Genomic DNA, 21,072 nt, shown 5'->3' with positions numbered 1-21,072 from the left:
GAGATTTGGACCAGAAACTCCTTAATGATAATCCTGTGATTCCTTTAAAAAATGTTTAGTACTTTAGGATCCTGTTTCAACTGTGGTATAAATAGTGGATCTGTATTTCTATTTTTCATTATTTAATACATGAGTGTATTTCTAAACCGTTACCCTGTCTTTAGTCAATTCAACAAAGAATTACAGTCTAAAGAAGTAAGTCATTTGGCTGGAGGAATTGTCAGGGTAGTGCCAAAATCCCAAATCTGCAAATAAATTTTGTGAAAATGAGATATAATTAAAATTGATAACAAATACATTTAAATTGCATAAAATCTACTTCATAATACACATAGCCATAATCAAGGCAGGCTCAAAAAATGTTGCTGTGGTAGGCTAATTTTTTTAACATACATAATATACTTATGCATAGGCTCACTAAATGCAGTGTATATCCACCATCTGTTATATGAAGGTAAGGTGATCAGCCTTATGCTTCGGGTCTTCTTTTAGTCCAGGAATATGAAATATTGCATTGAAGAATCACGTTTATAATCAACATTGCAATGGCATTTTCGGAGATAAATCATCAGCTGATATGCATTGAGAGCGTTCTGCAAGTTTGATTGTATGTAAGCGATTCATATGAAAAAACAACTGTCAAATTAATCATTTTGTGATGTTCCGCGAAATGATAATCTGTTAACAGTCAAAAATTGAATAAATTGCGCAACTGACTTTATGTAATATCCGTTCATTAGTTATACACATTGATGTTTTTTGTAGATATTTCATAAATAGATCTCCGGAGTCCTGAAGATGCTTCTAAGGCGAAAGCACTCGTTGGTCAAATTAAATTAAAGTGAAACTGAACCACAAAGTTTTATTGATAATTTTATCTAAATCATTTCCATTACTTAGTTTTTTTTATCTCTAATGTTCAAAATAATAATATTTGGCAAGAATATTTCGCTAAGGAGCAAGTTCCGGGTAAAGTTTAGGGCAGGCAGAGTCTGCCCTGGTGTCCTCTGGCTACGGCCCTGATAGTGCATAAACATTTACTTTCTCTATGTCTATCATCATCCCAATTCTCTTACCCGCATCTAATAGTGCATGAGGCACTGCATCGGTACACCAATCTCAGCGTATATTGATCATTATTCTAATAGTGAGTTATTTACAACTCGTTGAGAATGGCCCTCAAAATTAAATATTTGGGTAAATCATAAGAACGCAAATATTTCTTTTACTAAAAAAAAAAAAAAAAATTATGTCTTTGTTACATAACGGCAACATAGTTTGAGCAGTGTAATATCATTATAAATCAATATTTCATGTCTTTGTCGGGAATTGAACCTGTGACCTTATGCATGGAAAGAAAATGCGTAACCACGAGGCGGACGGTTTGATATGTATATGAAATTTCTTTTGTGGTATATCTCAAAAGTGACCAAAATGCAGATTTGCAATTTTGGTAGTGGCTTGATGATCCATATGTTTTGTAGCAAAATTGTAATAATTTTCAAGAGTAAATAAATTTCTTGATTATTATTAAAATGATCCTCATATGGGCACTTGCAACACTGACCACATCAAACTCCAGGTGACAGGCCTGCCAACACAGAGACGCAACACGCTAACGACCGGAAACCTAAGACAGACCCCTCCGATGACCATTGATTCCGATTGCCTTTAAAATGACATTCTTTCTCTTATAATATTTATCCAGATAAAATATTTCAGTTGAAATCTTTTATTTTATACACGCTACCTTACAACAGAACATTTGGTAAATAATAATTCTATACAATTATCATAACCACACGAAACAGATTCCACTACACTCACAAGGTAAAATTATATTTGTACATATAGAATTTTATTTACTTTTTAAAAAGTATATTATAATATCTCTTAGAACATTATGTTTCATACTTTATTTCATAATTTTGTGTTGTAATGTAATGGTTTGATACCATATTTTATTATGCCCTCCTTTTTTGTTCCTTTTTAGTTCTTATAATATGATTGTGTCTATAACATTACAACTCTGTGATTTTTAGGTGATTACATATTTATTTCTTAACTAGAACAATATTATTGAGTTGAATGAAGTAACATTTAAGACTGGTATGCCTAATTTTAATTATTCCGCTATGATAATTTATTAAAATTATAATATTATACTGAATCGATCATTTTACCGGATAAACATTAATACCTACTTTAATTTTCACTACATAATACACTGAGGAAGTTCAGCAGTTTAAATAAAAAAATACATTTTTTAATAGACTATTAAAGTAACCCAATTTTTTTTTAAAAATTTGTATGTATCGTATCGTATTATCAGCATTATGATTTTTTTAAATTTTGTGTTTTTGAAATTACTTTGCGTGTGACATCTCAAGTTCTCTTCCCTTCTTCTTGATGAGTTCTGCTGATTGGTCAGTTGACCTACCGTAAACGGAAATCTATTACAACTTTCTTGTCATTGTTTGATTCGGAAGAACTAGTGACGTCATGCAAAGTAATTCTTTTTTATTAAAGTAATTTATATTCTTTTTTTAATACGTTTTCAAGAAACTTCGCTGTACAATTTAATGCTTTAATTTTCACCGCGCGTAAAAATACATTTTTTTGTATCCAATTTCCCATAGGGCTGACTTCTCCATTGAATACATGAATCAATTACTTAAATACCAATTCTCAAAATTGACAATTTAAATACATACATGGTTTATTTTAAAGTAAACATTTTTTTTTAAGCTCAGTGAAATGCATCTTTTCAGTACAGTATTTTCTATGTAAAACCTTAGTACTTACATTATAGCAATGATTTAATATTAATTTAATTGAGTTTAAGGAAATTTCATATTGATTTAAATCCAACATTAAAAAAATAAACACAATATATAAAATGCTGTTTCATTATTATACCCACAAAAAATATGACTTCATTACTATTTAAAAAAATAAGAGAGATTCCTATATCAATTGTTGTGGTCCTTTGTACACACATTTGACATCATAGCCACACAAGAGTTAGCAACACAAGGAACTTAGAAAATATAATGCGCAAGTAGGATGATCAAACAAAAACAAATAAGAAAAAAAATTGTTAAAATATGTTTATAATAACAGTTATGTAATTTTGTTCATTTATAAGGTTCTATATTCTAAAAATATTCTCCACCTTTGTTGAAATATCAGTCAATCTTGTAAAATCCCAAGAGGGCTATTTCCAGTATTTGTCTACAATACATTTAGATAAACATATACAATTTGTGTTCAGTTGCCTAGTAGGTAAAATAATTAAAAAGAATCCCGACTACTTCAATAAAGGTTTCAAGTCTTTTACTTCACAAAAGTCAACAGTTGGAAGGATTGGAAATGATAAAAACTGGTGGAAATCAATAATGTATTTGTATTGAACTTACAGTGTGTTTGTGGCATGTAATATGCTATGTATGAACTCAATCCTCTGATTGTATATGCTATGTACATCACTAATTTAAATGGTTTGTATCATAAATTGATATCAATGCTCGACCTGCTACTGACTTTACAAAAAATCATAACACTTTTTGCTTTACAAAATACATTTATAAATATTTTGTTTTAAAATTATACTAACCTTAAATAATTTATTCATATCAGCGCAATAATTATTTATGATGACAAGTAAAATTGTGAACAGAAAGGGATTGATAACATTTTCATTTATAACTCATTTAAAAATATAGGTTTGCGTACAATAATAAACTGATTAAAATGGAATTCCACCAAGAACTATCAATAAAAAATACACATATCTGTTTATTGACAGATCTGTAACTAGTGGGGAATCGAATAATAAAGTTTGTTAGTGAATATTTATAATGTTTGTTAGCGAAAGGTCCATTTTTTGTATGATTTCTTACAGTATCTTCTCATTCAACTCTTATCTGCTGATTCGAGGCGTTTTCTTACTTGGTATTTTATCGTCATTAAGAATATATGTATATAAAAAAAACACAAATATATAAGTTCAAAAGCCGTTAATTTTTTTTCACTATATGTTGACCCTTTTTACTCATGTACCCATGCAGGTGTCATGTCCAATGTACATTAGGCTCGCAACTGGTATATACCAGTTGCGAGCGAGTTTAAACATAAACTGATGTTGTATGTATTCATAACTATTTCCCACAGAAAGTACATTCTAATCTCATATATAGAGAATAACTTGAATATAGTGATTTGAATGTACTTTGTTTATGCACCACAACAGGCCAGGAGGCCCAATTACAGTTACAATTACAGAATAACGCCCAGGCTTGAGAAAAATCACATTTTAACTTTTGTTTTTGTTCAAAACACAGATGATTCAAATTTGCAATTTTGGGATAGAAAGAGCTAAACATAATTTTTTTAAATGTGGTTTTTACTAATTTTTCATAAATTAATAGAGGTTTATATTCTGTATAAAATATGTCTTAGAAACAATTGGAGCAATAATTGGTTGTTTTGGATTAAAGTATCATTTGTCTTTTTATATAACATTGAAAAAATTGTATGAATGTAAAATTAAAGCTTTGTTTTTTATTACTTGAATCGTTTTTATTTTTTATAAGTGAGATGAAGATCACTCTATACCTATTACGGACGATTCGAATTGCATTTACATTTTCAGGGGAGACTGATTACAGCAAATATCCAACACTTAACTACTCTGCCCTATTACAGATCCAATAAGCCACTTAACGTCCCATTGGTTTAAGCATCATTGTTTAAGTAGACCCAAGTCCTGTTCTCCATTTATCATAATGTCAAGCAGTGCATACTGTTCACAATCTGTTGTGTTTAGAATGGTGACTGCAGCTCAATTGGGCTGTGTTACATTTTTACAAGTACAGAACTTTTAAGTGTGTCAAAATGAATAGCAAAGTGACGTTGGAATTTTTACAAGAACTTATGAATGAAGAAGATCCGGATGTCACTTTGGAGTCATTCCAGGCAAGTCCGTTGCATTACAATTTTTGTTTGAAATTGGTATTTGTTTTAGAAAAAAAAAGCTGAAATGACCATTAAAAAATACGTCATTCATTTTTGTATATTTGAGTTATTATTTGTTTGACATAAACTGATTCTGGAAGTTTCGTGAGTTTAAGCTATTTAAAATGAATCAATAATGCGAAATGAAAGATAATATTGTTGCAAAAATAATCGATAGTATAATGTGAACAAAATTTTTGTGATCCATAAAAGAAAAAACATTTCCTTGAATTACCATCACAAATATAAAAGCTTATGTCTGAAAATCAAATTAGTGAGTTCAAGAAATAAAAGGTTTTTTAAAAATACTTTTTCCAGATAGCACCTGGCTCGGGTAGGGGAGATAATTATACAGCAATGCTTTATAGGATTTATGTTGAAGGGAAAAAGATTAAGCAAATGAGGACATCTCTGAATGTAGAAAACATAGAAGATACTGTTTCTCAAGATATTTGTGAACCATGGGAAAGATCTGTCATCTATAAATGCCTTCCTGACAGTATTGCAAGAAGGGAAGCATACAAAAGTGATGCGCTCTTTTGTAACGAAGTAGCGTTTTACACTAAAATAGTTCCCGCACTCTTCAACTTTCAAGATCAACATTTGGAAAGCAGTGCGGAGCCATTCAATGCTATACCAATCTGTTATCTGGCGCGTAACGATGTGCTCTTATTAGAGGATTTACAATGCAGAGGATTCAGCATGGCTGACAGGAAACTCGGGCTAAGTACAGAACAATGCCGAGCAGTTCTTATTGAGTTAGCAAAACTTCACGCTTTGTCATTGGCAATGAAACAGCAACAACCGGAAGAGTTTTATGAACTTCTAAACCTTCAAGATGGTATATCAGAAGGTATGTTTAGATTAATTCATTATTAAGTCAAATTTCTTGCTGACGTACACGAAAAATATTTGTTTTATACAATATATATATTTTCTATTGTGAAGGTAAAAGAATTTAACCTTTGGCTCTATGGAAATATTTTATTGGTGAGGTTAAGTAGGCAATTAAGTTCAGGGTCACTGATGAATTTATTTTTGCTTCTCGATCAGCTGCTAACACTTTGAATTGTTTAATAAAAGCATGAAGAAATGAAATCTAAAATAATGTATTTTAGTTTAGTAAAATATCTTTGTTTTAAATTAATTTTATTGCCAAGTAACAAGTAGTAACCTAGATAATGTTCTAATCACAAAATGTTGAAGAAAGATTGCAGTTGTACTTATATATTATAAAAGTTAGATGTAATTATTGTGAATAACTTCCCTTTTTATATTGAAATGTATGTAAGTATTGTACATATTTCATGACTGATATAAAGTTTACTGACATTTCCACAGGGTTATTTGATACGGAAAATGAAGAGTGGTATAGAGGCTATTACAGAGTTGCCGCAAGAAATGCTTTAGCAATGGTGAAGGAAGCTCTTCCTTCTGACCAAGACAGTTCCAAATACTTGAAAAAATTCAGTGAGTTTGTAGGTGATGGTACATTCTTCACTAAAATGGTATCTTTAGTCTCTCCCCAAGAACCATTGGCTGTTTTTTGTCACGGAGATTGTTGGACAAACAACATTCTTTTTAAGAATTCTGAAGAGGGAGACATAGAAGAGGTGAGATTGTTTTTATATTTGATTAATAATTTTCACCAACTTAATTTACCTTCAACTAAACAAAGTTTAAAACATGGTTAGTTTTAATTAGTTTAGTAAGTTATTTTTCATATTGTGAAATAAAAATAATAAGAGATGTATTGATGGATGGTCGAACTCGTAAAACCTCAAAAATTTTCGCTTCAGTAAATGTATACCATTATTTCCTGAACATTTAGATAATATACACTGTAAAAGCAACAATTTAAATTTTAGTGCAGACAATGTTTTTTCTTGCTATAATTTTAAAATTAGTAATTTTAAAAGTAGTAAGTCTAATTGCTAACAATCTTACTACGGTAACTTGTTTTGGGATAACTAGTAATGAATAATGAGTGAACATTAATTAGAAAAAAGTAGATAGGCGGTCCGAATTCATTAGTAAGGTTGATTTTCAACATTGTAATGCTGAAGCAGTAGTACTCATCACTGTTTTTGTAATTTATTTATTCACATAAGGAAGCAATATGCAAGCATATGGAAGCATGCATATTATTAAAGAATACTCAAAATAAAAGTTATTACATAAACATCTGGACAACACCCTTAATACTATGTAAATCTGTGCAATGTCTGGCAGCAGTGTCCTGTAATGGTCTCTTCCCTTAGATAAAATTCAAACTTGTACACTTCCCCTGAAAATGTCATTAGTTTTGGAGAACTTAATATGCTTTCTACCAATCATTGTTGGGGAGAAGGGATATTCATTTGAGTGTTCACTTTTTTCAATTTATTGGTGATCGCAGACATAATTCCGATATTCTGAATTAATTAGGTCTATTTGTCCCTGATAATTATCTTCGACAAAGGCAACACAGGTTGTTCTACCTACCATGATGCAGAACCAACCTGCCAATGGTTATGCCGGTGGGTAGAGAAATCATGTTATTTGATCGTATCGCCTCGGATGTTGATAAATTTCATGACAGTGGGATTTCTCTTAAGAAGGCAATTTCCAAATTGTAATATGTACTCGTATGTCCATTAAACATGACTTTTTTTTGTCTTTCCTACTTAATAAATCTGATATGTATATTTTGTAATGTATTGATATTGAATTGGATACTCTGTAATGTTCTCAATGTAAATAATAAATAAATAAAAATAAATTAAATGTTCATACACGACATTGAACAGTCTTGGGGCCATCAAAGAGAAATTTCTCTGAGCTTAATGCATTGCTGATGCAGCTTTCTATTTACATTGAATACATATTAAACTCTTACATTTCAGGTTTGCCTTGTTGACTTCCAGCTGGTAAGATATGGATCACCAGCGTTAGATCTTGCTAACTTAATATATTGCTGTACATCAAGAGATCAGAGAACGGATAATCTGACATCTCTGTTGAGCACTTACCACGAAACACTATATTCCAGATTGGTCGAACTCACTCCTGAAGATTGTCCGATCAGCAGTATAATGGATAAAGATAAGCTATGGGAAATGTAAGTATAACTAAGTATCTTGATGTTCTATCAATTCTAATTAAAGTTATTTACATACTACTATTTTAAACTCAGTTAAAAGGTTAGCCAAATAATTAATCAAACGTGTTTTATATGTTTCTTCTATACATATAAATCAGTTATATGTATTGTGCATAATAATTTCATGTTTTTAGGATAAATGAAGAATTCCACAGATGTGGAAAGTTTGGCCTTGGGTTAGCTTTGGATATGATTCCAATATCAACATGTGACAGTGATCAAGCACCAGATTTGTATCAGGATAAGGTAAAATAGTGTTATTAAAATTAATTTTGTCTCCGTAGAATTAGATGGACACAAAATTTAAAGGCACAAGCTCTTAATAAATTGAGGAGTAAAAAAATAATCAGGCTACATCAAATTAAAAAAATACCATAATATGTTTCACAATGAAAATTTCTTGTCCCATAACTTAGTTCCTGTAGGTTTAGTTTGAATTTATGCCAATATTTTTTGTTTCCCTCTAAAAACAATTTTAAAAAAACATTGCAATACAATTTTACATTACTTCAAATATACATCTTGATTCATATGAATATTCCAGGAAAGAGGGAACCTATAATGAATCCAATTATATTTAATTTGTTTCAACAGGATTCAGAAGCTTGCAATATTGTTGCTGAAAACATTCCAGTGTGGACTTCGAATGAACTATGTCGTCAAAAAATGGCTGAACTTGTTCAAGAATTAGTAGATAATGGAGCTCTCTAAAAATACCTAAAATAAAAATGGATAATAAAACTATTCGTAGCGACTAGATTTAGTTTTGTAGACCCATTTTGAAAAATCGTTTACCCATTCTCTTAAGCATTCAATATAAAGTTATTCGGTTTGTAAAATATTTTAAATTATAATTTTTAACTTAGATTCACATCATCTTTTAGCTTTGTAATTTCTCATATTTATTGTTTGTATAAATATCAAAATGTACAATGCAATATGTTTCAATTTTTAACCTTTATCTGTAGAGAATATATCATTTATAACAAAATTTATATTACTTAACATCTTGCTGATTAAATTCAAAAGGGGCATAAATCGAAATTTGGCTTTTTTCAGTAGAGCCAATCAAAGTTTTTAACATGAGTTTTTGCTTTTTTTAAATATGTATGTTTTTAATATCATTAGATGCGTTTTTTAAAGCTGTATCTGTCTAACTATGGAGCTTTGTGCCAACTATCGTCCATAACACTCTGAAGTTAGCTACCAAAACGAAAAATGTTGAAAGGGCTGTTGTGCAAATTGGCTCATTTATAATGCAAATTCCATGGGAGTATATTTCTTAAAGAAAAATATGACCGATTTAAATCTCATTTTTGGAATAAATGAAATTTCGGAGTTTTCGATTTGTGGCAGTTTCGAATTTAAGCAGCGATCTGTATTCAGAGTACAAATATTAGGGACCAATTAAATACTCCTTAGTAAAATTATCATTATAGCTGAAATAAATACAGGTTTATTTTTAGTCTATTAATTTATTGATTATGGAAACAAAATTGTAGTAAATAGTTCCCAAGAAAATGGATGGAGGATACATCAATATATTTTCCAGATTTTATAGTTGGTTATAAATAAATAAAAACTTTATTGATATTGAATACCACAGATTTATTTTGAGCCTAAATAAAAAAAAAAATACTATCGAAATAAGCTCGATAATTGCTGCAGTGTGGGTGTGTTAATTTGCATATTTAATTGGTAACAATTTCTTTTGACAATTTGGTGGGAGAAAAATGTCTTCATGTTTATTTTTCATATGTTGTGCTAGATCAGTTGTTTTAGTAAAACTTGCAAAGCAAATAAAGCATTCAAAGGCTAAGGGATCTGAAACGGAAAAGGGGTATTTTATAGATGAAACTATTGAATACATAATTGTGTAAATGCAGGAAAAATACTGCAACTAAGAAAATAATTAACATTATATTTATGTTTACACAGGTACTCATTACAAAAAGAGATACTTATTGTCACTCAGAATTAGGATCAGTTCTTCAGGTGAATTTGATAGCTTTTTTAAAAACTGTGTCTTTATTTATTTTTGTTTATTGATTGTATTTGTGTATTTTGTAATGAATACACAAAAACAACTGAAATAAAAGATGCATCGAGTAGGAGATGCAAATCAAAATAACTTAAAAGTTATTTTGTTGAAGTTTTATTCGAACCTTTTCTTGTTAACAATAAATAATAGAAGAATTTTACATGCATCTAGTTAGAATAAAACTCGATTCTCAAGTAAAAAGTACCAGTAATAATATACATACATATATTTTTGATCCAAATTAAGATCAACCTACTACAGTACGAAATTAGGTTCATCCCGCGTATACCTCTTCCCCCGCTACTTTAGCTTCACCCGCGGTGCTCATGGCAATACCACTTTCAATATAAGTGGTGTGAGAACACTTATGCGAAAAGGTATTGAAAGAGTTTCACCAGACTATTGGAATAATTTAGTTGGATATATTATTGGCATTGAGCAAAATTTTTGGAATGTCAATCATATAACTCGAGGACAATAATGATGATTCATTGGATTTCGATGTTTCAAGTGGGTCATTTGAGGAAGGTTAGTTTTTTTTTAATGGCAATGATGATATTTTCAATTATGGATCAATTCCAAAACCGATTTGATAAATCTGATGCCACATAATGCAATATTTATATACTAATACTACAACCATCTTTATTATCACCATCATTTAATTACTAAATTTCTATAAAAAATATATTGTGAGTATGTAATTAAAATCAAATGAATGAATTAATTTAATTTAATTGATTAAATATGTTAAATTAGTAGTGGGGGAAAAGGCGGGACATGCGCGAACGCAGGTCGTTCTTATGTTGGATCGAGAATAGGCTTGTATTACATTAGAACACAGACCAAAGAATAGATGGTAGTAGAAAAGCAAACGGTTTTATCAGATAATATCATGGATAATACAGTTGCCTCAGTTTATTCAGATGTAACTTTTTATGCTCCATAACATACATATTTTTTTTTTACTAATCCCCTATTTTATTTGTTTAAAAAATATGTCCGTTGTTTTATCTATTTTTGTCCAGAAGGTGAAAATCAAATAGATTATCTATCACTCCAATTAGTAGTCTACTTGCCTATTGTACTATTGCAGACAGATTAGAAGTTGAAATGTTGAAGTCGAGAAAAAATACTACTGTAATATTGTACATTGTGTGGAAATAAATTGTCACCGGGCACAGCACATTTTTACTATCTTAGACTATAGTTGCGGCACAAATGTTTTAGTAGGGAAGCATTAATAATAATTACATAGAAAATTATATACTTTATTTTGTCGGATTTTTTCATTTATGGTGGCAGTATCTACTAAGGAAAGCGACACAGGATTGTAACTATGGGTTTCAGGTTAAGTAGATACTATTATTATGATTAAGTGGATTTCATACTGCTATGTATTTTGATGTGCCTTTTTAGTTTGGTGGTAGTCGGAAAACCTTTATTGCATGTCTTGCAACTATGTGGCATCGGTCCATTCTTGTGTTTTGTTATTACGTGCTCTCTCTTGGAACTTGCATTACTGTAACTAGAAGCCACAAAATATCAACGCCAAAAAATACAAATAAACAACGCATTTTATGTTATTGGTTGATTGGAAAAAATGCCATTTGCCAAAAAGCCCACCGATGTATAAATATAATTGTACAAACTAACAAAAATAAATAATTAGTATCATTGACCTAGATGGACAAGCTAGTTTTCTATTAATAAAATGCATAATAATATTTATGAAACTAAACATCCAAAATAAATTTTGCATCGACATTGAAAAATAGGACATATTGGGATGGACGTATGAAACAGTTAGCATTTATTTTTTGTAGTATTGTCAGTTAAGTGATTTCTCCCTGATACAATAGTGACTGAATGGTGGAACATAATAAGTCATGAATGTAAAATTAATTGTAAAATTACATGAATGTGTAGAGCCGAATAGTGAAAGAACAGTAAAGGTTAGTTTTTATTTAACTGATCATGAGTCAGAAATAATCTTGCGGGCGTTAAAAATCATAATTTATCATTCTCTAGGTCTTTTAAAGTTGACCACTAAACCACTTGTGTCGTGAACTAAGTTCATACTGATTTTTCTCGGTATTTTATTGTAAGACTGATTTAAAACAAAAATTGAAATAAAAGAAAATTATTTAAAAATAAAATTTATTTTAAACATGTCATTTGACGACGAGCCACACTCAAGTAGCTAAAAGCCGCGTGTGGCTCGCGAGTCGCAATTTACGACCATGGTAGTCCATGGGACTAGGGCAAGCATTTCATTTTAACAACTAAACCATGCATCAAGACAACAATCTGTATGTTGTAAAAAATGAAAGCTGCATTTATTATCATAATATGTATATAGTAGATATATAATACCTACTTTAAAATAACTAAATTTTAAGCTGATATTATTAAAAACCCATAATATTTCAATTTTAAGACTATTTCCCGAAAGTCGAAAATAACTTGTGCTGGAAAACTGGGAACAGAGTTGCAGTAGTGCGGCATTCGAACCTTGGACCTTCTGATCTGGAGTCCGCATCACTACCCATGGGACACAACCCGTCTCATCATGTAAAGTTAAGCAAAAGATGATAGCATAAAATGTTAGGTGAATATAAAAAAAGGGTTTAAAAAACACAAGTACAATAAAAACATGCAAATAAAAGAGCGGAATTACTTTTACCTCTTTGAGCAAATCGGGCAGTTAAATTTAGTTTTATTGCCTTGATGAACATATTTTTTGTGACTCCATAATGATTTATACCCATTAAATCTAGGAAAAATGTGGTTTGTGAAAATGGTGACATAAGTTTTGTTATACAGATCAGACATAATGTACGAGTAATATTGACTCCAAATTTTACTACATACTAACAGAGCCGGACCTACCAGTCGGCATAAAGAACCAGACACTTACTTACAAGGGAGAGGAGAATAAGATGCTCGTATTTAATTAATTTACAAAAGTGTATATTCCCGTCCCTTTTCAGTATGTGACACGAGGGCTAGATCCCGTTAGATCCAGTGCTGTAAATTATGTTAATCATGCCTTTAGAAAGAGAACTGGGTCTTTGTTATACAGTAGTAAAAATGAAGTATTTACTACATTTTAACAATCCTTGTTCTGCTACTAATTGCTTTTTAAGCATCTTAAACTAATATTATGTATTAGAAACAATGTTGCTCTTGCTATTTTATCTTTATAAATTACAATAAAGTTCAATCAAAATATTTCACTAACTTATTCGTATATCAGGGAAAACTTACGTTTTTAAACATTTGTCGCATGTATGAGATTTATTTGCCAAAGTAGAGTTTTCATGGGAGCATTTATGTTTCGATAAGTCAGTTAGAACTTTTCCACATTTATCGCAAAGTTTTTTCCTGCCCTTTCTTTTAATGCACGGACAAACTAAAATATGCTTGTTCAACTGTTTGAATACTTTTCCACACGAAGAACATACTCCCGATGTCTCGTGATAGGCAATTGCCTTTGGTTTTATGACAGGGTCCATCTCGTTGATAAAGAGATTAGTAAGTTGACTAAAATGTTTTTTTTTGTACTGTTTGTAAGCATCCATTTTAGAATATATTTCTCTGCAAACTTGCCCACAGTAATTTGCTACATTATCCATAGATTTACTTTTTACATCCGATTCATTTTTCATTCTTGCCAGAGAATTATTTGATGGAAAATTCAAAGACCTTTGTTTACTTGAAATTATGATGCGATTTTTATTCATGTTTGGAAGACGACCCTTTCTTATGAAATTAATTTGTTCAATACTTTTTGTAGATACTAAAGATTTTTTTACATTTTCTGATTTATTTGAAGGAATTAGACTTTTATTACTAGCTGGATTCAATTTCTTTTGACTAACACGTTGTGAAGTTTTGCTAACAGTCAGTTCCGATTCATTGTTTTCGCAGATGGTTAGAGATTTACTATTATTCTCCTTAAGTTTGGTTTCAGATCTTATCTTCTTGAGAGAATTGAGGCACTGTCTTTTAAAATGACAAGCTGATGATAATTGACATACACATTTATTACAAATGAAATCATCACTGTTAACCTGCAAAGGTAGAATATATCATGAAATTTATATTAAAAACATCTTAAGTAATGTAAAATGATACTCAAATAACAAAATAAACACCTGTATATCGGCAAAATATGAAAATTCGGAAGAAATAATACTTCCAATAGGCAGAAGATTTTCTCTATTTAAGCATGTAATGCACTGTTCAATACTGTCGTCGGTATCTTGGATATCTGTAAAATAAATGGTCACTAATCAGTATTATAGGTCGTAGAGGTGATTATAAAATTTAGGTAATCCTAAAATAATATCACTGCATGGTACCCAAATCTGAAGAACACAATATGTTTTCGGAAGCAGATTGCATTTTGATTTAAAAAATAACCACTTTTTTAAATTAACGGTTCCATTATCATTATTTTACATAAAATTTTATTCACTTAACCAGAATTTTGCGAAGAAGAAATGAATTTTAAATCTGACGGGAAAACGCAAACAACTGAAGGTTCATTTCCTTTTTCCTTCCATACTTGTCAAAAAAGTTTATGGCGATCAGCGTTCTTTTTTCTATCCACATTGTTCTTAATTATGTTCCAAAACGTTAAAATGAAATATATATTTATGCTAAAAATATTTTTAAAATACCACATGAGATAATAAATATTATGTCAATTTCATATGTCTTCTTTCACCTTTTACAATCTAAGATTTTGGGTACATTTAGAAAAAAAGAAAAGTAAAGGTCCCGGCAGCGAACTTGGGATTGTAAATTCAAGGATCACTTACACCTCCACTACAATAAAGTATTTTCACAAGTCGAGAAAAACGTCAAAACGCAATGCAACTATCGATGTATTAAAAACGTGTTTTCATTCATAATTTTCGCCGACTGCACCTAATAAACATTGTGAGCGAGTTCAGTGCTAAAACGTCACACATTACCTGAAACGTCTCGTTTTCGGGTAATTCTAGCTATACATATTTTAAACCCTTGTAAAAAAAATTATCCGATGTCGCTCGAGAAAAATATAGATACCATTTATCATCATAATTTTTTGGTTATTTGAAAATACTCTATTAGTTAATAAACACGTTGATCACATAAAACGACTGAAAATCTATGTTAAAAATTGTATTTAAACTGCTATTCTTTTTGGTGAATGTTTGAAATAACGGACACTATAACTTATAAAAAATATTCGGAAAAGTTGTAAACGTGCCGATGAGTCACAATGTTCCCATCTACTGCCAATAAGGTTTACGACGTTCAAATTGATTTATTTTGAAAAAACTATAAAAAAAATACTAGGAGGTTTCAAAAATTGGTCACATCTACTGTCAAATTACAGAAATAATATTAGTTGGAAGTTGTAAACCTGCCCTTTATCGATTTCCCGGTTTAGTGTTGTTTTATAGGCATTCACTATTTTCAAAACTCTTGATTATTTTTTTATTTATTTTGTGAACATCTATGATACATAACGTATGTCAGGAATTCATTTATTACCTGTAATAAAAATAATTTTTCTTCAATGATTGCCAATAGTTTCCATTATCTGATTATTCGATTTTGTCTATTCAAAGCATTCGCATCTCTAAATCACAACTGTCAAAAATTTATAACTTGCCTCGCCGGTCATGTGCGCAAATGGATATTAAAAGTTTTTACACTCTAAAATGTATTCAGTTTAGATGAAGTACATTATATTTTGTGATATAAATATTGTTTTGCATATTTACAATGCCTGCAGATCAAATACAATATTCTGAAAAATATGTGGACGACCAATATGAATACAGGTAAAATGCAATTACATCAAACTAAATCATTAAAACAAAGTATTAATTGGTACTCACTCTGCAGTTTTTTAAGTTTGATTATTGTAGTATGGTATGCGGTATTTTATTCGAATTTGTAACAACTATGGAATGATTTCATTAGGTCATATATTTTTCAGACATGTTATTCTGCCTGCAGATTTAGCACGCAATGTTCCCAAGTCACATTTAATGACTGAGACAGAATGGAGGAATGTTGGAGTACAGCAGAGTCCAGATTGGGTCCATTATATGATGCATTCCCCAGAACCTCATGTTTTATTGTTCCGAAGGCCAAGAACCGATATTCCGCATTCCGGTATCACTAATGGCCACGAAGACTCTATTTCCCTGTGATACTAAACTTTGTGATAAATATTTATGAAACATTTTGCAGAAACTATCATATTTAAAAATTATATATAATTTTTTAATCTTTTATAAGTATTTTTCTATAAAGTTAGCTGAGTCCGCATAGATACTACTCTTAAACTTTGATATTGTAACCTTATTCAATCATGTTTCTTTTATTATTGTTTTTGGATTATGGGCAGCCTTGCACTTATGTATCTAATATATGGTATTTTTTTTAAAGTTTGAGTTCCAAGCTGATCTGCCTGTGAGTATTTTATTTTATTTGTATTGTATTTTCAGAGAAACTCATTTTAAATCATTCCAGTCTATTTTGGATATTGTTTTGTATTCTATTAAGTGGCATTGAGAATAAATAGCAAATATATTATTTAATGTATACTATCCAAATATGAATAATTTGCAATTATGGATAATTTGCAATTATTAATAATTTGCAATTATTAATAATTTGCAATTGAAATAATTTGCAATTATGAATTGTTACTTCGTACCTACTGTAATATCAAAAAGGGTTTTATAACAGATATTCTTGATGTTTTAGACAAAAAAAAAACTTAAATTATTGGGTAACTCTCGATTTAGTAGGAATAATAAAAGGACCACAAAAAACCTATACAACTTATGTGCCGATAACGGAAATTAAACACCATGAAATTTATAAAATTGCGAAAAAGTGTTTGATTACATAAATTGTTACTTATTTAGTTTGTGTAAACTGATGTCGTCAGATCGAGCAACTCCATATGTATCCATGCTTAGTTTCTATCTTTCTATTTGTCATAAGATATCCTATATGGTACTCTGTTACTTCTTGTAGTTTGATTGTTAAATTAATGGTACTTTAACAGTACTATAACATTGTTTATTTTAATTTACAGAATTTTTTTTTATATTCATCTTTCAAACAATTGTTTTTTGTTGTAAGTGTTTCTTTTGTATTAATTATTTAAACTTTTATCTTTCCAATATTTAAGCTTAGACTTAAGATTAGTGTTATAAATGTACTGTATTTTTTTGTGCTACTGTATGCAAAAATATATGAGAGAATATTATTTTTTATATCTATTTTTATTCCTAAAATTTATATAAATAATTTACCTCATGATAACACACATTGTATGAATGACGAATTTAAATGATAAAACTATGTAAAAAAAAAGATTTTTTCATATATAATTTGAAAATACAAATATGAAGGAAAATGTAAATAAGATTCTCAAAATTAAATTTTATTCTTATACCTTTAACACTAATTTAGATGCTGCAAAGTAACGTTCCAGAGACATTACTTAAAAATCATTGTTCGGTGGTAAAAAAAAACATATTGAAAAATAAATATAAAACCAATCAAAAAATTTAAGTAACTTCATAACATTTTCCGAACACTGAATTGTTTTAGTATTCTATGACTATATTTTAATATTACTTATTTTAATATTGCTCAGCACTACACTTAGTATAAACACTAGTTTTTTCCCACAGAAAAATTAACAAGTTTCTCGCCAAGCAAATTTCATCTAAATGGATTTGATTTTTTTCAAAACTCCTTTTACAAAAAAAAAAACATTCAAAATCACATTAATTATTACACCCACGTGCTAAAATGTAATAGATACATTTGAGACAGCGATTATATTAGTATAATGTTTTCTTTCGATGTTTTACAGTTTGGTTAGTTTTTAAAGAAAATATCTACTGTCACTTAGGGATCCTGCTATTTCTGAAAATTCATTTATTTAAAATATATTGCGTATTTTGAAATAAGTCATTTCTATTTCGGGATAATTGTATGTTGACATCATTCTCTTGATATGCAAACATATCCATCTAGGGGTCACTAGCTTATGCCCATTTATAATTTGAAATGTGGGTGGAGTATATCTTTACATGACTCATTCTAGCTTGACCCTCTAAACCAGTATGCAACATTTTCATCAAAATGTGTATGCCCCACTTTTATTATATTTTAATGAATTTATTCATGTATTATGTTTATAAAAATACACATACCATTTTGCTTCAATCAATTACTATTGGATTTTTATAGATACATTTATGCACTCATTAATTCAATGTGAAATATTTATTTGGATTCAATATTTTAAAATGGCACTTGGGATTCTTTTTTCACTTGAAAAATTTAAAACAATATTTCCTATATTTCTCCTCAAAAGTGTTTTCCCTTTCCGTTGCAATAAATTTCAAAATATGTGTTTTGAAATTGCTATTGAGAGGGAGAATATTTTTAGTAGGCAATATAAAAGTTTCATCATTTATTTGCCTCTTGGATGTAGGTAGGATCATGTATCTGCTCCTAATTTTATGCGGCAAACACTTGTATATAATGTCATGAAAATGGAGAGTTTGTGGAATTTACGTTTTAATAAAAACTATTCTGGCTTTTTTGAGAAGCAACATGTGGCATCCTAAAATCATAACCTTACACTTTGAAATCACACAGTTATTCAACAATATGCATCTCCATATTTATATGTCTAGTTTTTATAGGAAGAGGCAAAAAAATTATTAATGGTTTGTTTATAGATTATTTACTTTATAAGATTTTAAAAAATCAGAGCCGGCATATTGCTAAGCACAACATTAGGTTATGTAATAATGGAGAAAATACAAACATGGAAAACTTTAATAAGATGCGATTTGATCATCATTTCAAGAGTTGGTTTTGGATGATGTTGAATCAGAAATGTATTTTTTTAACCGAGTTGAAAAAATGTTTTTATAATTTTTTTTTTTACAACGTGCCAGAAGTGAACAGAAAACCCAGACTTGAGAAAAATAAAATGTTATTTTTGAGCTCTCACCGTGATTTGAACCCAGAGCCTTCCGTGCATGAGTCAGCCTTTTACCCATTACGCCACGGAGGCTGCCAATGTATGTTTTTTTCATATACTCGTAAATAATAATATATTTTTGTGATGAAATAGAATCACAATTTCTGTGTGTTTGTACAGTCCATTCAAATCTTTAATAACCTTTTGCGTATGTTTGCGTTAACAGAACATTTCATATTTATTATAGTATACATAAAAAATTGCGTACTTACAAAATTGTGTGTGTAATCAAGTAATTGGTTCACCGACAGGCATATATTAACATACATAGCATATTAAACATTCAAATGTACAAACACACTGTACATTATATTAGTAAATACAGAAAATAAATCAAGATCATTTTCATAACTTACGTATATATTATAATACCTACTGCATTCAAAGATTTATTTGTTGTTTGCGAGTTTAATCTAGAGTAGTATTATTTAAACTACATGAAGGCAGTTAAGGTTAAAAACCAATTGCAAAAAGATTTTTAATTAAACTTTAAAAAGTCTAATTTACAAAGGTCACAATAATACTGGGTTGAAAAAATCCCCAGTTCTTAATAATAAGAATTATAAGCAAAGTTATCTAATCATTTTAAAAGTTGTATTGCACAGTAAAAATATATGTATATGATATATCTTTATTATTTTTTAATCAAGCTGTGTTTTGAATTAGTATGAATTGTTGATCAGAAAGTCTGTAGTTTTTACTGAACGAAATTGTCAAACAACTTTGACAAAGTATTTTACCACTTACAACTTACAGTTGAAATAAAAATGATTGGTTATGAGAATTGTATTGTTTAGAATCACGTAAAAGATCTCTTTCACCAAAATATTGTATAAAATTTATTTTATAAGTTTTTAAAGAAATATGTATCATTACATTTTTATTGTTTTTGAGAATTACCTAAGATAAAGCATGCCTATCTAACAATTTGATTTAGAGGTATATTTCTCAGCGGCCAGTCAGGCTCATTCTATCGGCCTCGTGGTGGTAATGGTCAGCGCATTTGCCTACCATGCAAGAGGTCTCTGGTTCGATTCCCGACATGGTTGATATGAAATATTATTTAAAAGGGCGTTTTTACACTAGAATATTTCATAGTCCCTAGACTGGTACCTGAAGCGTAAGACTGATCAACTTGCCTCCGTGTAACAAAAATGATCAAGATACGCTGCGATTGGTGTACCAATGCAGTGCCCTATGCACCATTAGGTGCGGAAAGGGAATGATGATGATGATTTCTCAGCAGAAGAATAATATAACTGAATTGAACCCTATCTACGCAAGCTCTTTTATCACAGCTAAAACATTTCATCGCACTATTTGCCAACTAGGCCCCTTTTGCACAGGCATTTTATACAAACATTAATGATTTTGGTTGAGGAATGTTCTTTTTCCTTTCTTGAAATCAATGTAAATTTGAATTTCACAATTCATACAAATAGAGCATGTTATATTATGTTATTGTCTTCAATTCAAGGGCAGCCAGAGTATTTTAATATTAGTGAATCCTAATATTCGTGAATTTTTCCTCTCTTGTTGGTGAATCTGTGATCTTGAGTTCTCATTTAGTTATGCAGAACAAACTACGAGTAAATCGTATTACCTCTTCAGAAAGTTGTTTTAGAAATCATCTAAAATTTGATTTGATGTTATTTTTATAGAAATTTTATAATTTCTTATAAAAACCTGTAGATATAAAATCATCTTACCTCCCTCCGCACATCTGATCCAGTTTTATGATTCCCATTTATGTAATTCACTTAAATGTAATACATATTTTTCAGA

The 21,072-nt window shown here is 29.8% G+C and overlaps 3 protein-coding genes and 1 long non-coding RNA gene across 9 annotated transcripts; 2 read left to right on the top strand and 2 right to left on the bottom strand.

Annotated features, from left to right (window-relative positions):
• Positions 1-84: 84 nt before the first annotated feature.
• Positions 85-3,716, bottom strand: LOC148274758 (uncharacterized). Of its 2 annotated transcripts, none has more exons than XR_015824210.1 (2): positions 3,617-3,716; positions 85-245 (listed from the first exon to the last, which is right to left on the bottom strand). It is a non-coding gene; the product is annotated as an uncharacterized LOC148274758 (long non-coding RNA). The 2 variants fall into 2 exon arrangements; XR_015824209.1 differs by lacking the exon at positions 3,617-3,716 and adding an exon at positions 3,420-3,557.
• Positions 3,717-4,763: 1,047 nt separating this feature from the next.
• On the top strand, positions 4,764-9,091 carry LOC148274757 (uncharacterized). Its single transcript, XM_088236644.1, has 6 exons — positions 4,764-4,977; positions 5,335-5,869; positions 6,358-6,629; positions 7,902-8,116; positions 8,293-8,404; positions 8,753-9,091. Exons 1-6 carry the CDS (start codon positions 4,897-4,899, stop codon positions 8,867-8,869), a joined length of 1,332 nt encoding a protein of 443 aa, XP_088092770.1. The 5' UTR covers positions 4,764-4,896; the 3' UTR covers positions 8,870-9,091.
• Positions 9,092-9,741: 650 nt separating this feature from the next.
• On the bottom strand, positions 9,742-14,774 carry LOC148274756 (uncharacterized). 5 transcript variants are annotated; one of them, XR_015824207.1, is made up of 6 exons: positions 14,567-14,774; positions 14,360-14,475; positions 13,470-14,275; positions 12,886-12,975; positions 11,470-11,727; positions 9,742-9,982 (listed from the first exon to the last, which is right to left on the bottom strand). XR_015824207.1 is itself a non-coding variant. In XM_088236641.1 (6 exons), the coding sequence occupies exons 1-6, from the start codon at positions 14,607-14,609 to the stop codon at positions 9,837-9,839; spliced, it is 1,338 nt and encodes a 445-aa protein (XP_088092767.1). In that variant the 5' UTR covers positions 14,610-14,770; the 3' UTR covers positions 9,742-9,836. The 5 variants fall into 5 exon arrangements, 3 of the variants coding, with proteins under 3 accessions (XP_088092767.1, XP_088092768.1, XP_088092769.1); XM_088236641.1 differs by having other exon boundaries at positions 11,591-11,727; positions 14,567-14,770; XM_088236642.1 differs by having other exon boundaries at positions 11,591-11,721; positions 14,567-14,768.
• A 1,076-nt stretch (positions 14,775-15,850) lies between these two features.
• Cks85A (Cyclin-dependent kinase subunit 85A) lies at positions 15,851-17,494 on the top strand. Its single transcript, XM_088236637.1, has 2 exons — positions 15,851-16,042; positions 16,201-17,494. The coding sequence occupies exons 1-2, from the start codon at positions 15,984-15,986 to the stop codon at positions 16,415-16,417; spliced, it is 276 nt and encodes a 91-aa protein (XP_088092763.1). The 5' UTR covers positions 15,851-15,983; the 3' UTR covers positions 16,418-17,494.
• Positions 17,495-21,072: the final 3,578 nt, after the last annotated feature.

The sequence above is a fragment of the Micrasema longulum genome, unplaced genomic scaffold (genome assembly GCF_059751315.1).
Source record: "Micrasema longulum isolate JH-2025_06_02 unplaced genomic scaffold, ASM5975131v1 h1tg001593l, whole genome shotgun sequence".
Classification (NCBI taxonomy): Eukaryota; Metazoa; Arthropoda; class Insecta; order Trichoptera; family Brachycentridae; genus Micrasema; species Micrasema longulum.
The sequence above is the reverse complement of the archived record's forward strand: the minus strand, read 5'-3'. Positions and strand labels throughout refer to the sequence as shown.

Excerpts from the sequence above, each read along its gene's own strand:
- LOC148274757 (XM_088236644.1), top strand. The coding sequence starts at position 4,897 with ATGAATAGCAAAGTGACGTTGGAATTTTTACAAGAACTTATGAATGAA. Across the intron at positions 4,978-5,334 it reads TCACTTTGGAGTCATTCCAG|ATAGCACCTGGCTCGGGTAG; the intron begins GCAAGTCCGTTG and ends TACTTTTTCCAG. Across the intron at positions 6,630-7,901 it reads AAGAGGGAGACATAGAAGAG|GTTTGCCTTGTTGACTTCCA; the intron begins GTGAGATTGTTT and ends CTTACATTTCAG.
- LOC148274756 (XM_088236641.1), bottom strand. The coding sequence starts at position 14,609 with ATGCAATCTGCTTCCGAAAACATATTGTGTTCTTCAGATTTGG. Across the intron at positions 14,476-14,566 it reads ATTGTGTTCTTCAGATTTGG|ATATCCAAGATACCGACGAC; the intron begins GTACCATGCAGT and ends TTTATTTTACAG. Across the intron at positions 12,976-13,469 it reads TGCGACAAATGTTTAAAAAC|ATTTAATGGGTATAAATCAT; the intron begins GTAAGTTTTCCC and ends CATTTTTCCTAG.
- Cks85A (XM_088236637.1), top strand. The coding sequence starts at position 15,984 with ATGCCTGCAGATCAAATACAATATTCTGAAAAATATGTGGACGACCAA. Across the intron at positions 16,043-16,200 it reads GACGACCAATATGAATACAG|ACATGTTATTCTGCCTGCAG; the intron begins GTAAAATGCAAT and ends TATATTTTTCAG.